Raw genomic sequence first — 13773 nt, forward strand, 5'->3', positions numbered from 1 at the left:
TTGAACCTAATTTGGCAGGCAATGGGGGGCCATTGTAAGGTTTTAAACGGGATCATAGCATGACCGAAGGTGTGACTTTTTAATGAATTTGTATTTTACCTTCATTTGCATTATAGAATGAATACATTTAACTGTAAAACTTCAAGAGACGTAGAAGCATACAAAAGAGAAATAAAATCCCCCCCATGTGCTGGTTGGAGTGTAAATTGGTATAGTTATTTCAGAAAATCATTTGGCAGCATCTGCTAAAGCTGAACAAATGCTTGCCCTATGGCTCAGCGGTTGCACCCCTAGGTATATTTTGGAGAGACATGGGTACAAATATTCACCAGGCCATGCACTAAAGTGGTTATAGCAGCATTATTTTTAATAGCTCCAAACCGGGGAAAAAATCAAATGCCCATCAAGAGTACAACGGATAAATAGATTGTGGTATATTCGTACAGTGGAATACTACATAGCAGTGGTGGTAAGCCATCTACAACTATATACAACAGTGTGGGTAGATCTCATAATAATGAGCAGAAGAAACCAGCCCCCATCCCAAAAGCCATGCTCTGTATATGAAGTTCAAAACCAGGCAAAACTAATATTTGGTGTTAGAGATCAGGAGAATGGCTACCCTGTGGAGCAAGACAGACTGAAAGACGGGCGCACATGGGCTTCGGGGATGCTCGTAATGCTCTGATTCTTCATCGGGGTGCTGGTTACGTGGGTCTATTTGGTTTGTAAAAATGCATCGAGCTATACACGTAAGGTTTGTGCACTTTTCTGTATATACCTTATACTTTGACTTAGATTAAAATCCACAACCTCCTGTAACAACCTTTTCTCACTACAGTTTCTCCCCATGAACAGTTTGGTTCATATCCTCCCAGATTTTTCTGTGGTTATGCACAAATAAGATAAGATATATGTATATATACAAAAAAGGGTATAATGTTATTCCTACTGTCCAACAACATGCTTCTTTAACTTCAGAGGGTGCTGAGGCATTCTTTCTGTGTCGCTGTATACTAGACCTGGATGATTCTTTTTAAATAACTGTACAGCATTGTACGGTGGGATGTGTCATTTTGTAAACCAGTCCCCTGCGGATGGACAGTCAATTCCAGCATTTCGTTTGTGTAAACGAGGCTGTGGGGAACCTCTTCATGCATGTCTTGGTGTACTGTGTGACTGTTTGTGTGGAATGAATTAGGAGGGGTGGACGCTCTTGGCCTGAAGTGGGAACTTAAGATAGTTAAGCTGTTGATGGCTTGTTGGGTGGGTGGCTTGAAAACAGGGAGACCAGTTAGGAAGCTATTAAAATAGTTTAGATTTGAGGCAATGAGGGTGGTTGGCTGTGAAAATGGGCAAGAAGGGAGAGATAGAAGCGATAGTATTAAGGGCAGAGACTTGATACAGCTTAGCATCTGATGGGAGAAGGGGAAAAGTCAGAGAGCTCGTTGCGAGTTCCGAGTCTGGGTGGCTGGATTGGTTGGGAACACACATCAGAAGGAGCTGATTGGGGGAAGTGGGACCAGGGAGGGGCTTAGTTTTTGCCAGTTTGCATTCAAGGAGCCAGCTCATCATGCAGGTGGTGAGGTCGAGAACGTAGCTGGAAGTATTTGCTCTTGACAGCATTATGGTCTGCAGACTGAGGCATAGGAAGCACTTAGGTTGGTCTTCCTGTTGCAGGAAGGGAATGAAATCAGCAAGGCGGGAGGAATCCAGAGAGAGAGAGAAAGAACCTGAGGACTGAATGGTGAGGGACCAACTGACATACAGGTCACAGACAGGCCTGCTAGAATTCACTATCCCGGAGGCCCAAGAAGGAGGGATCTGTAGTGACTACTATCCTTCAAAGGATGCAGTAATCAATAGCCTATGTTAGCCCCCCTCTCTCTGGCCCCCCAGTGGCTGCCACCATCACATCTTGTACTTGCTCTTCATCACACTTAACACAGTTGGCATTAATCCATGTGATCTAGTTTGAGGTCTGCTTCCCCTTGTGAACTGTGAGCTGCATGGAGGCAGGGGCCACCCACTCTCGCTCTCTCTTATATCCCAGCATCAGGCGTGGTGTTTGTGGTGTTGGTACCCCAAGTATTGCTGCCTCCTGCAGGACTCCAGCCATCCTCATGCCCGCCCTCTCCCCCAACCACACACAAAGTTCTCTGCATGAGTTGTCAGAAGAAGGACTTAGGACCCTGTGGGAGAAAATTCAAGCTGCACAGTTTGAGTCTGGGGTGCAGCAAGTGTGCCTGGGTAGCCCCCAAATCGGTCATTCAAACTCCATTTGGTCGTATATCACAGTGGCCAGCCACAGTGGGTCCCCAAAGTTGACAGGACTTCAACTCCCGGCCTCTCCGGTGGAGCGTTATGATAACCATGGGTGGTGAAACCTCTTAGCAGTGGAGACCAGATTTAGAAGTGGGTTTAGCATCTTCATGAGGGCACCCCACTGAACAGGAGGGCACTCAGTAGATGTTTCTTAAGTGAATGAAGAAGGGACCACCCTTCAGGGGTTGGGGACTGAGCCAGGCCCTTGTGTGTGGTCGTGAGCTGTCCTGGGAGACGGGTTTAGAAAGCATGTGGACGGAGTGGTAGAGGGCAAGCCACACCGAGATGAGCGTGCGTGGTTGGTGACATGGTGGGAGAGGCTGTTCTCCGAAGTGCGCTGGTTGAAGGGGGTGGTGGAAGAAGTGAAGCCTTGAGCAAGCTTGCGGGAGGAATGGAAAGAGCCAGAAGACGCAGAGGTGGCAGATTCAAGGTCCAGAGAGGACCAGTGGTGGGAGGCATTCCAAGTGAGGATGGGAGGAGGTGGGATGGGGAGAACAGATGGCAGATGAGCTTCGGCAAGGAGAAGGGTCACCCCTTCCTCTCAGAGAGGAGGGGACGGGAGGGTTGAGGGCCAGGTTGGAAGGTCTGAGGATGGTGAAACTGGGAAGTGAGAAAGAGCCAGACAGACGCATCTTCTCAGTCAAATAGGAGCAAGGTCATCTCTTGGGGTGGATGGGGTGTGGGGCGGGGAGTGGGAAAGCGTTGGGAAAGTCACTTTGGGGACTGTGACTACATGAGTGGGAGATGGCCAATGGGAAGGTTCGATGGCTGAGGTTAGATGGGGAGCTTGTTGGTGTGGTTGGGTACAACCTGAGTTCCCAGACTGGGGACTCCTGAGGTGGGGAAGGTGTTAGGTCCGAGGGAAGATGAAAGACAGTTGGCATGGGCACATTTGGGAGGTCCTGGGAGGCCTTTCTCCGCAGTGGCTGTGGCTACTCTTGTTTGGCACCTACTGTATGCCAGGTACTGTGGTCAGTGTGCTGCCATTTACCCCTCTCCACAGCTGCTACCCGACTTGCTCAAGGTCAGCTTGCCCAGGACTCTGCCTGGGCTGTCTGATTGCACAGCCAGGCTCACCTGTGTGATCCACACCTGTTCTGGGGTCCAAATAGGGACTGGATGGGGAACGCTGTGGGGCTGTAGGATGCCACACAGATGTGAAGCCCACCTCTCCAGGCCTCGTTAGTCTCAGCGGCGACTGAGTTGTCATGTTTTGGTTCTCTCTCTTCCTGGAGAAATAAGTCAGATCCTGGTGCATGGGGACGAGCTGGTGCTGGGCTCCAGAACCAGGCTCGGTGGGGAGGTCATCGTCCCAGGTCATGTCTGCAGCCGCCTGCAGGGTGCTGGTCACGGGTGTGTAGCCCAGTGAGGAGGGCTTGTGTGTTCCCTGACATAGGACTGTGCTTGTGTGTATGGGTGAGTAGACGGATGTCTCTGTGTCCGTGAGTCTGTTTCTGAGTGAGCATGTGTGTGTTTCAGAATGTTTCTCTGTGCCTCTGTACCTGCTATACACAAGGAAACAGAGACTGCAGATAGAAATAAGGAAAGAACAAACGGTAGAGTGAAGGGAACACAGCCATAGGGACACATGTGTTCCCCCACACATTCAGAAACACTCAGGGTGCCACATCCCCAGAAGTGCAGTGTCCGTGTCTCCCTGTGCTTTCTTGAGTGGGTTGGCGTATCCTTTGTCTATAGATACGCATCTCTGCGTGTGACTGGCCTCAGAAACACAGCTTGATAGGTCTGTGGAGACCCGTGGAAACACACACATACGGACGCTCAGATCTACAGACACACACTCTGTGTCTTTGCACGTGTATTCCCCTGTATGTGTGCGTACGTTACTGTGTGTTTTTTCGAGTATGCGGGCGCCTGTGTCTGAATAATACAGACACGTGGGAGACACACATGTGGGCACACACTCTGAGAAACACACACAGCATCTGTGTGTGTGTGTGTGTGTGTGTGTGTCTTAAAGTCAGGAGGAAGAGGACATCATCCTAGAGTTGGGAGGCCAGCGGGAGGTGTCCTGGTCTCGCTCTGTTCCCTGACATGTGGCATGCAGATCCAGCTCTCCTGTGTCTTACCAAGAAAGATGAAGGGATTTGGGTAGTTCTTTCCCCTAGGTCCAGGAAGGTCTTGGATAGGATGACGTGATCACAGAGTAGAAGCGAAGGAGTGAGCTGCTGTGGGGGCAGGGTTGTTCAAGGGGAGGGAATAGCAAGGGCAGAGGGCCATTGTCCTCATAAAAACCTTGTTGTTCTCCCATTTTACAGTTGGGGAAACTGAGGCACAGAGAGACTGAGTAATTTGCCCAAAGTCTCACAGCCAGTGAGAAAGGGATTCAGGATTTTAACCTAGACCGTCTGGATTCATAGCCAATGGCCTAAATCGGCAGTCGTCAAATCAGGAATGACTTTGCCCCCAGGGGATGTTTGGCAATGTCTGGAGATGTTTTTGATTGCCATAGCTGGACAGGAAGGTGCTATTAGCATTTACTGGGTAGAGGCCAGGATACCGTCAGACCTTCTACAATGCACAGGACGCCCCTGCCAACAAAGCAATAGCACACCCAAACGGCCTGTTGTGCTGGGGTTGAGAAACCCAGGTCCAAATCCATGCAAAGCACTTGAAGAGAATATATGACACATAGTAGGTGCTCAATAAATAGTAGCCGACGAGGAGGAGGAGAAGTGATTTGGAGGAGGTTGCAGGGGAGACGTGAATTTAAGGGGGGAGAAACGGTACATGTAAATGAACCCGTCAGTTAAAAGAACACATGTGACGCTGTTTGTGGGGGGGGTGAGAAGGACAGGCTGTCTGGAGGGGGGTGGGTGCTGGGGAGACCTGTGGTGGGAGGAGCTTGATGGACTGGGGTGGGGGCCAAAGCTGGTCAGCCACCTCCCCCGGAAATACTAACCAGATGTCTCGCCTCTCTGTCCCCTCCCACCCCATGTCTGCCTCCCCACCTCTCTTGGCCTCTCTGCCCAGAAGGGGACAGCCGGAGGCTGAAGGGGGCCATCCAGAGGAGCACAGAGACGGGCCTGGCGGTGGAGATGCCCAGCCGGACACTGCGCCAGGCCAGCCACGAGTCCATCGAGGACAGCATGAACAGCTACGGCTCAGAGGGCAAGTGAGTGTGGGGCCCGCCGGCTCCTGCTGGCCATCCTGGCCCTCAGTCTTCTCTGGGGTGGGATGGGAGGGCCTCGGGCTGGGAGGGGCGCTGGGCAGGACTCCTGGGCCATCCCGTCTTCAGAAGGGAGGTGATGAAGCCAGGAACCTCCGAGGGAGAGTGAGACAGCCACTTTGGTGACCGACTGCTCCACTGATCGTCAGCTATGTGACCTTGGCCAAGTCACTTCTCTGTGCCTGTTTCCTCATCTGTAAAATGAGGATGATACTAACCTCATGGGGGTGCTATGAGGATTAAATGGGTTAATTCTTATAAAGAGTGTCGGAGAGTGCTCTGCCTCCACCTTCTGCTCCCTCCCATTTTAGGCCCTTCCTCGCAGCTGGGGGCTTCTGCCGCCTGAACACCGTCCCACCGCCCAACCCCTCCTAAACTGGGCATCTCTGGCCTCTGTGAATGGCCTTGCCTTGGCAGATGCCGCGGTCCCGCCCACCTCTTAGGGAGACTTTCCAGAGGGCGAGAAGAGGAGGAGGCTAGGCGGAAGGGAGAGGAGGAGAGGGAAGGGAACAAATGTTTTCTTTAACCTGAGAAACTTGGCAAGGCAGCACACTTGGAGGAAGATAATGTGTGCATCTGGAGAGCAGTGGGTCCTCGCTGAGTTTCAGGGGGTCGGGAGGTTTGAGTCCCAGTCCTGGCTCTGCCACTGACCCCGGTGGCCTTGGGCGTGTTCCTCGGCCTGCTGAAGCTTCGGGAGGCCAGCAGACATCTCATCTGTTGACTTCCAAGCAGGTCGGAGGACCAGATCACGGGCAGTGTGGTGCAGTGAGCAGCCACAGGAAGTCAGAGCCACATCCCCATTTTATAGACCAGCAGGTAAAGGCTCAGAGATGCCACACAACTTCCTCCAAGGAGAGCAGCATAGGAGGGTTTTGTGAAGAAGGAATGAGATGATGGTGCTTGGGAGGTGGCTCTTGTCACTTGTTAGCATGCGTTTTAAGGAACCATAGAGACGACTTACATGACAGAGAAGTTCAAAGCCAGGACTTGAGTCAGACAACCTTGGTTTGTACCTAATTTCTGCTTCTTAGTAGCTGCGTGACCTTTGCGGAAGGTACGTCTCCTTTCTGAGCCCAATTTCTTCATCTGCAGAAAGGACAATAGTATAGACCTCTAATAAGTTCTGCGGGTTGAATGAGTTAATGTGCTTGTATGTAAAAGCACTTAGAACAGTGACTGGCACACAGCAAGCACTGTTTATTGTTCCCTGTGGTGGTTGCTGTCTGTCATTGACACAGCCACTGCTGGTTGGGTATTTTGCTCCTTGAGGCAAATGGCATCCTAACAGATAACAGTGAGCCCCTCTAAATCCAATCGTGTCTGTAAAGTGCTTAGCCCAGAGTAAACGGGATACAGATTGGCTGCGATGGTCATGATTATTAAAAGGTTTTGGGTGCGTGTCTTGAGTCTGAGGGAGGATTGGGTGGGTTGGAGGGTGTGTGGTCCAGCAGAAGGCAGAGTCTTGCCCTCCTGAGAGGACCTGAGTCCAGACACATGCTGCCACCTTGCCCAACATCTGGCTAAGAAAGGGAAGGTGAAGGGACAGGTGGGGACCTTGAGCTGTGGTCGGCCTCCTCCTTGTTCCGGAGGTATTTTGGGCATTGGCAGGATCCAGATGCCAAGCTCTGAAACAGGAGGGGGTGTGGCCGTCCTCCTCCTGGGCTCCTGCCAGCCCAGCTGAGGCTTATAGGAAGCCAGCGCCTGAGCAGGCCCCCGAGCCTGTGGCCCTGGGCACTTCCGGGTCTGTCTGCCCCGGGCACTGGATCACCAGGCATGTGTATTCCTGCAAGTGGGCACAGGGCTGCTCCCAGGTGGCTCTTCATTTCAGCAGATGGCCTCGAGCACCTACAGTGTGTCAGACAATTGGGCTGGGCACCTCCGGGACCCTGCCTTCTGACCAAGTAACTATCATAGCCGTGTGATGAGAGGTGCAAAGTCCCGAAGAGAACTTTGCAAAGGCTGTGTCCCCCCCCCCCAGGTCTTGGTGCCTGTGGGTCAGGCCATCCTCTCAGTGAAGGCCCTTGGGCTCCAGGTTCCACAGCTCCAGCTAACGGTGGCTGCAGCCCTCGCTCTCTGTGGTGTGGTCCCCAGGCCAGCAGCAGCGGCAGCGGCCCCCTCTGGGAGCTCGGGAGAAATGCAGACCCACTGACTCAGAATCTGCTTTTTCTTTTTCTTTTTTTTTTTAGCCCCCTAATTCAGAACTCTTTGAAGAGTCTGAAGCAATTTATTGGAGGCCCACTAGGTGGGACAGAGTAGACCTTTGGTTTCTAAGTAATAAAATAGATGAACAGAAATGACGCCTTCCCCCTAGGTCCTGAAGCAAAATCCGAAAAAACATGGCCCCTCTCAGAGCAAAGTCTCTGGGAGGCGGCATAGCTCCAGGCAGGTCCTGTTTTGCTGTTGAAGGAGACTCTGAGGCCTATATTCACTTATATTGCTCCTCTAACAAGCAACCACAACTTGAGTGGCTTAAAACAATGCAAATGGTTTTACAGGTCTGCCAAAGTCTAACATGAGTCTCACTGGCTAAAATCCAGATATCCACAGGGCTGCATTCTTTTGCGGACCCTCTAGGGGAGAATCTGTTTCCTTGCCTTTTCCAGCTTCCAGCTGCCCACATTCCTGGGTTCATGCGTGGCCCTCTTTCTCCGTCTTCCGAGTCAGCAACTTCACATCTCTCTTGGACCCGTCGCCTGCTGCCGTTGCTGTCCCGCTCCAGAACCTGCATGCTCACGAGGTCTCCAGGGGCTTTGCGAGCACCTTGAGGCTGGTCAGCCCTGGCTTACAGTAATAATGTCGCAGAGTAACACTTAGAGCACGGGCTGTGTGCTCAGTGCCTGTACAGCTGTGGACTCCTTCAATTCTCACAACAGCCTGAAGGCACGGGGACTGTTCATATCCCCGTTATACAGACAAGAAAAAGCCAAGAGACGTTAATTAGCTTGCCCAAGGTCACACCACAGCTAGTAAGTGGCTCCAAATGCTGGGATTCCAGTTCAGACGTTTGGCGTCTGCCCTTAACCATGACATTGGACTCTTTCCCTCATGTAATGGCTGCATCTAGTATCAAGATTTCTGGAAGGGCCCCGAGTCGCTCCATCTTTTCCCTCCGCAGACCTCAGCCTGTTGGATTGATTCTGGTTTATCTCCTGAAGCTGGGGAAGGGCTTTCTTTCTCTGAGCCCCTTTCTGCCTGATTGACAATGGAGGTTCTGTAAGTCAAGGTTGGAAGGGAACAGCTGTGGGTTTGGCAGCCAGCCAAACTTCCCTCCACCAGCAGTCCCGTCTCCTCCAGACAAAGGGCCAGGGGTTCAAGGCCCCCGAGAAAGGGCCATGAGAGCAGTACCTCCCTGGGCCCCCCTGAATCCTGAGGTACTCCCTGGGCTGTCTGCTTTCGTTTGGGTTCCTCAGAACCCAACCTGAGACATGGATTCGCATGCTGGTTAGTCCAGAAAACCATGACAGAGGAACACGTGAGAGAGATGGGGCAGGGCCGCGTCCAGTCGTGTGTGCGTTGAGAAGCCAGCTGCCACTGTGGGCAGCTGGAGCTTAGTCCTGACGGGAGCCAGTGTGAGACATGCACCTGAGCATCATCCCCCCGGAGCTGAAGTATTTATACTCCAACGCTCGTCAGTTACCGGTGGACGCCCCTGCCCTTCCTGCGGCACAGTGGGCTTTGGAAGCCAGAGGGGTTCCTCGGGGGCCAGGGGATCGCAAGTGCTGGCAGTTAGAAGTCGGGGTGACGTGGTGAGGGCCAGGGAATATGGGGGTCAGGGGGACCAGCAGAGCCTGCTACCCTGCCTGAGTGCATAGTGCCACCATCTCCCAGCTGCCCAACCAGAATCCTGGGGTTCTCCCAGATGCATCCCCCTCTGTCACACTCCAAATCCAATCTGTAATCAGGCTCTGCCATTCACTCCTAATTATCTCTTGACTTCATCCATTTCTCCCCATCCCCATCCCCTTGGTGAGGCCACTCATCACTCTTGCCTGGATACCTGCAAGTCTCCTTTTTGGCCCAAACTCTGTAGTCACTTGGCACTCATTCTCTCTGACCTCTGCCCGCCTCTCCGAGGCCCCAGCACCCCGCTCCAGCACCCTGAACCTCTTATGCTCCCCTCTGTTTCACCTTCAGGTTTTTCATACGTTGCTCCCTCTACCTGGCACCCTGTTCCCTATCCCTCTTCCCTCTCCACCCTCTGACTCATTCCTCCTCCAGATCTCAGCTTAGAACCGGCACATAAGCTTCATCTCATGTGCCAACTCCAGTTAACTAATAATGGCCCCCTGAGTGCTGTGTTGAGAAGGATTCTGGAGCCCAGTCCAGGCTTGGCAGGAGTGTTGAGGTTGATTAGCAATGTCTGCCCTGGGCATGGGCAGGGGATGTGGAACCGCAGGACCCACGATTCCTCTGGGTGTGTCAGTAGCTGCCACAGCCCCTTCTGCCCACTCCCCACCATAACACTCTCTACTCTATTGAAATTGTCCCATGTGTGTCTGTCCAGACACTGAGTTCAGTGCCTGCCCAGCACGGGGCCTGGCCACAAGTGATGCTCTGTAAATTTTGATAAGGGGTAGGAACTATGAAGAGATGCGCACACACGTTACACACACACACACACACACACACACACACACACACACGCTCCAAGTCTTCTTCATCATAGAATCAGGACCCAAAGCTCTCAGAGCTGGCTGCCAGTGCCCCTCCATCCCTTCCCTCTGCATCTTATTGTCCTGAGGTGTCTGGGTCATCAGCATCCAGTTCCCTGGGTGTCTGGGTCACTCTGCCCACAGCCCTAGAAAGCAGAATGTGAGCGGATGGCAGGGCCACCTCACCTGGGCTCAAGGACGCATTCCTGCCAAGGCTTTTTCCTAATCACCAAAGGTCCAGGAGGCCAGAACACCCTTTCCCTTCCCCACCTCTGCTGTTAGCAGTCGTATGCCTGAAGGACAAACCAAGACTGGATGTGGCCGTGTGCTAGGAGATGGGCGGTTATGAGCATCTGACTGTGCCAGATTCTGTTCTGGGACGTTTATCTCATTTAATGCTTAAACAGCACCGAGGAGATGTCCTATCACTGTGTATTCCTATTTCACCGAAAAGGAAACCCAGGCTCTGAGAAGTGAAGAATGTGTCACCACAGCTAGTGACTGGGCGAGTCAGGATTCAAATCCAGGCCTGCCTGACCCCAAAGCGTGGACTGCAATTCCCTGTGCTTTGTCCCTCGGGGCACCTGGAGACAGTGGAGCAGAGTGGTTACCCAGGTCTGCCACTTACTAGCAGAGTGATCTTGGTTAGCTTACTTAACATTTCTGTGCCTTGTTTTCCCCTTCTGTAAAATGGGTATTGATAATGGGTACCTAACTTTCATGGAGTTGTTAAATGAGGAATAAGTGAGTTAATATTGATAACTTAGTACTAGAGTGCTTGGCTCATGACCTAGTTTTTAATAAATAAAATAAAAACTAAATCCAATCCCTGGCTTCATACCCACGAACCACACGCTTGGAGCAAGGGGCAGCGGGAGGGGTAGGTTTGGAAATGTCTTGAATACTGAAGAAGCCGGAGTCAGGATTGTGCGATGCTGTGTGTCCTGGCACTCAGTCGGTTCTGCTCCAACGCTTGTTTTGAAAACATGAATTTGTTCCAACACGATTGAAGTATTAGGGTGTAATGTGAGCACGACACACATTTTCCCTTCACTCAGGTGCGAGTTCATCCACAAGAAACACTAGGTGAACGCAGAAAATTGCACCCTTGTAGGAATACACAAAACACACCTCGAACATCTCCCTGCTGCCTCACCTGTGTGTGTTATCCCATCCACAGCTGGTGTTACAACTCTCCGTCCATTTCAACAGCCCTCCTTCCCCTCTTCGCAGTAACTCTTAGGCTGCAATCCTTCTGACACTCATTTCCACAAGCAAACTTCAGGTCATCTTCAAACAAGGTGAAGCCCCATGTTTATGGTATTTACTCATTTCTTAACCACTTGATGTGTGTAAGACTATGCTCCCATTTTTACTATGGTCCTGGCTTGAACTGACCGTATGGTAGGCTCAGCCAGTCTGAGGGATGGTGGATGGACAGGTGGACCTGTGGGGCAGGTGGTTGTGAATGGATGGACAGAGAGCCCGTAAAACACTAAAACCTTTCAGAACCATGTAACTAACCCATAAACACCATGAGGGCAGTGCAGCCTTTTAACTCCCGATGCAATTGAGACAGGCCTGGAAAAGGGAATAGAGTCAAACCCCCAGTAAGCCAGTTACTCCTCTAACCATCGAGAGTGCAGAAAATCCAGGGCTGAACTGAGCTCGAAGATTAATAATAAAAGACAAATGGGTTTCAGCTCCTCAGAAAAAACTAACAAGATTTGAAATGTGGGTAATCTCATTTCACCATTAACACAAAAATAAAAGGCCCGTGGAACATGGGTTGTAGTCCTGTTTCAAGCCTCTGCATGGCGTGTGCCCCTGGGAGGAACCAGCTGCTACAACCCTCGGTCCCCCCCGCTCCCCGTACCCCCAGATGGCCTGAGCTTGGTCTCAGGCATCCAGATGCTGCACCTTCTAACAGGTTTGGCCTCAGAAATGCCATGAAAAGGCTCCCGCTGGCTGGGCAGCGGGGACCAGCAGCCATGGTATTGCAAGCCTTTATTCATCCAGCAAACACTGTGCCAGGCCCTCTGCTAAGCGCCTTGCCTGTCTATCTCATGGATTCTCCCCAACAACCCAGCAAGGCGATTACAATGTATTCCCGTTTTATACATGAGGAGACAGCACCTCAGAGAGGTTACAAAACCTACCCCAGGTTGCCCAGCACTAGAATACAATCCAGTCTTAACCACTGTATTTTCCCAGTTTAGGACCAGCTGAAGGGTTCGGCAGTCAACATTTATTGAGTTCCTACTGCATGCGAGGCATGGTGTACATGGTAGCAGGCATAGGTACTTAATAACTCAGCAAGCTCTTTCCTACCCCTTTGCAAATGGATCCAATGAGCAGAGATTTTCGATACCTTTAAAACGGGTAATGCACAGGCGTCCCACCAGTGCAATGGCTGCACACTGTTCATTAGGGAGGGTGTGGTCTTGTTTGCAGATAAGAAGATTCAAGTGCAGAGACACCAGCAGCTTGCCAGAGGTCACACAGCAGGCAGGTGTCTAGCGAGGGGTAGAAGCAGCTCTGACTTTGTATCCTCTGCCTTGCGTGCTACTCCTGGCAAGACCCCAACGTGGAGTGGGGTCCCCGATACAGTTGGTCCTCTGGCCGGCAGGGACCTGCCATCACTGTATTCTTCCTTCCTCCATGGAGGATGTGATAACCCGTTCAGGGTTTCTGGGGCATCTGCCTGGTTCCTTGGCAGCCGGCGAGGCACCCTGGGATGGGAAATCAGGCAGCCGCCCAAATATTATAAACAATTACTGCTAATTACCAGGCCTGCCAGTTCCCCATTGTCTGCTCACAATCCCACCAGGAACCGAGGAGCAGACGATGATGGTGTTGGAGGAAACTTTCAATTTCAGGCTGTAGAAGCCCAGCTCTGCCAGGGGCTTGGAATCCAAGAGGCAACGCTGTTTCTAGGGCTTCTGGAGACCAGACAGACCCTCCTCACAAATAGGAGCCTGGACCGTCCCCCCACCCCCCACCCCTGCCCAGATGGCCAGGAGGATGGATGGGGTGGAAAAGAGGCTGGGTATGAAAGAAAGGCCATGTCACTGGCCTTTGTGAGACAGCCTAGTTCCTAGCTGTGGTGCTATTATTAATTCAGGGTCTTTGGGTTTGTAAGAATGACAGGTACACATTTCTATCCCCAGATAGTTAAGTTATTTTTTCCGTCATTTCTCTATGACACTGTTGCATAATTGTGGAGATAATAGATTCGGAAACGCGACTACTTGGATTCAAATACTGCTCTGCCTCTGTTTGGGCTTGGCCTTCTCTCGCGTGTGGCAGGAACATATGCTCCCCTCTGGGCGTGGAGGGACCACAGAGCCTCAGGCTCTCACAGGTTTACTTGACAAGACGCCAGGCAGCCATTTCTGCAAAGCTTCGAGCCCTTCCCTTAGTTCCGCCTAATAAGGAGGATGGCAGAAGTCCCCTGTGCTTTCAGATTCCCAAACCCAGCTAGGGGTTCCTGTCATCCTCCAGTGCCACCATCCCAGCCAGGGGACCCAGACCTGTGAGCACCCTCCAGTGTCAGCACCCTGCTGTCCCCGCCTCACATCCCCTGCCCTCCCTGGCTGGGGATTT

At 51.9% G+C, this 13773-nt stretch overlaps 1 protein-coding gene across 2 annotated transcripts in view; it reads left to right on the top strand.

The window, feature by feature from the left end:
* Positions 1-13773, top strand: part of RIMS4 (regulating synaptic membrane exocytosis 4) — a 56490-nt gene that overhangs the window by 31607 nt on the left and 11110 nt on the right. The window contains exon 2 of one of the 2 annotated variants that reach the window (XM_019748531.2): positions 5320-5461. In XM_019748531.2, coding sequence (XP_019604090.1) covers positions 5320-5461 — 142 coding nt within the window. The remainder of the gene's footprint in view (positions 1-5319; positions 5462-13773) is intronic. The other variant, XM_019748537.2, reaches the window with a different exon arrangement.

This window comes from Rhinolophus sinicus, linkage group LG13, assembly GCF_036562045.2.
Source record: "Rhinolophus sinicus isolate RSC01 linkage group LG13, ASM3656204v1, whole genome shotgun sequence".
Taxonomy (NCBI): domain Eukaryota; kingdom Metazoa; phylum Chordata; class Mammalia; order Chiroptera; family Rhinolophidae; genus Rhinolophus; species Rhinolophus sinicus.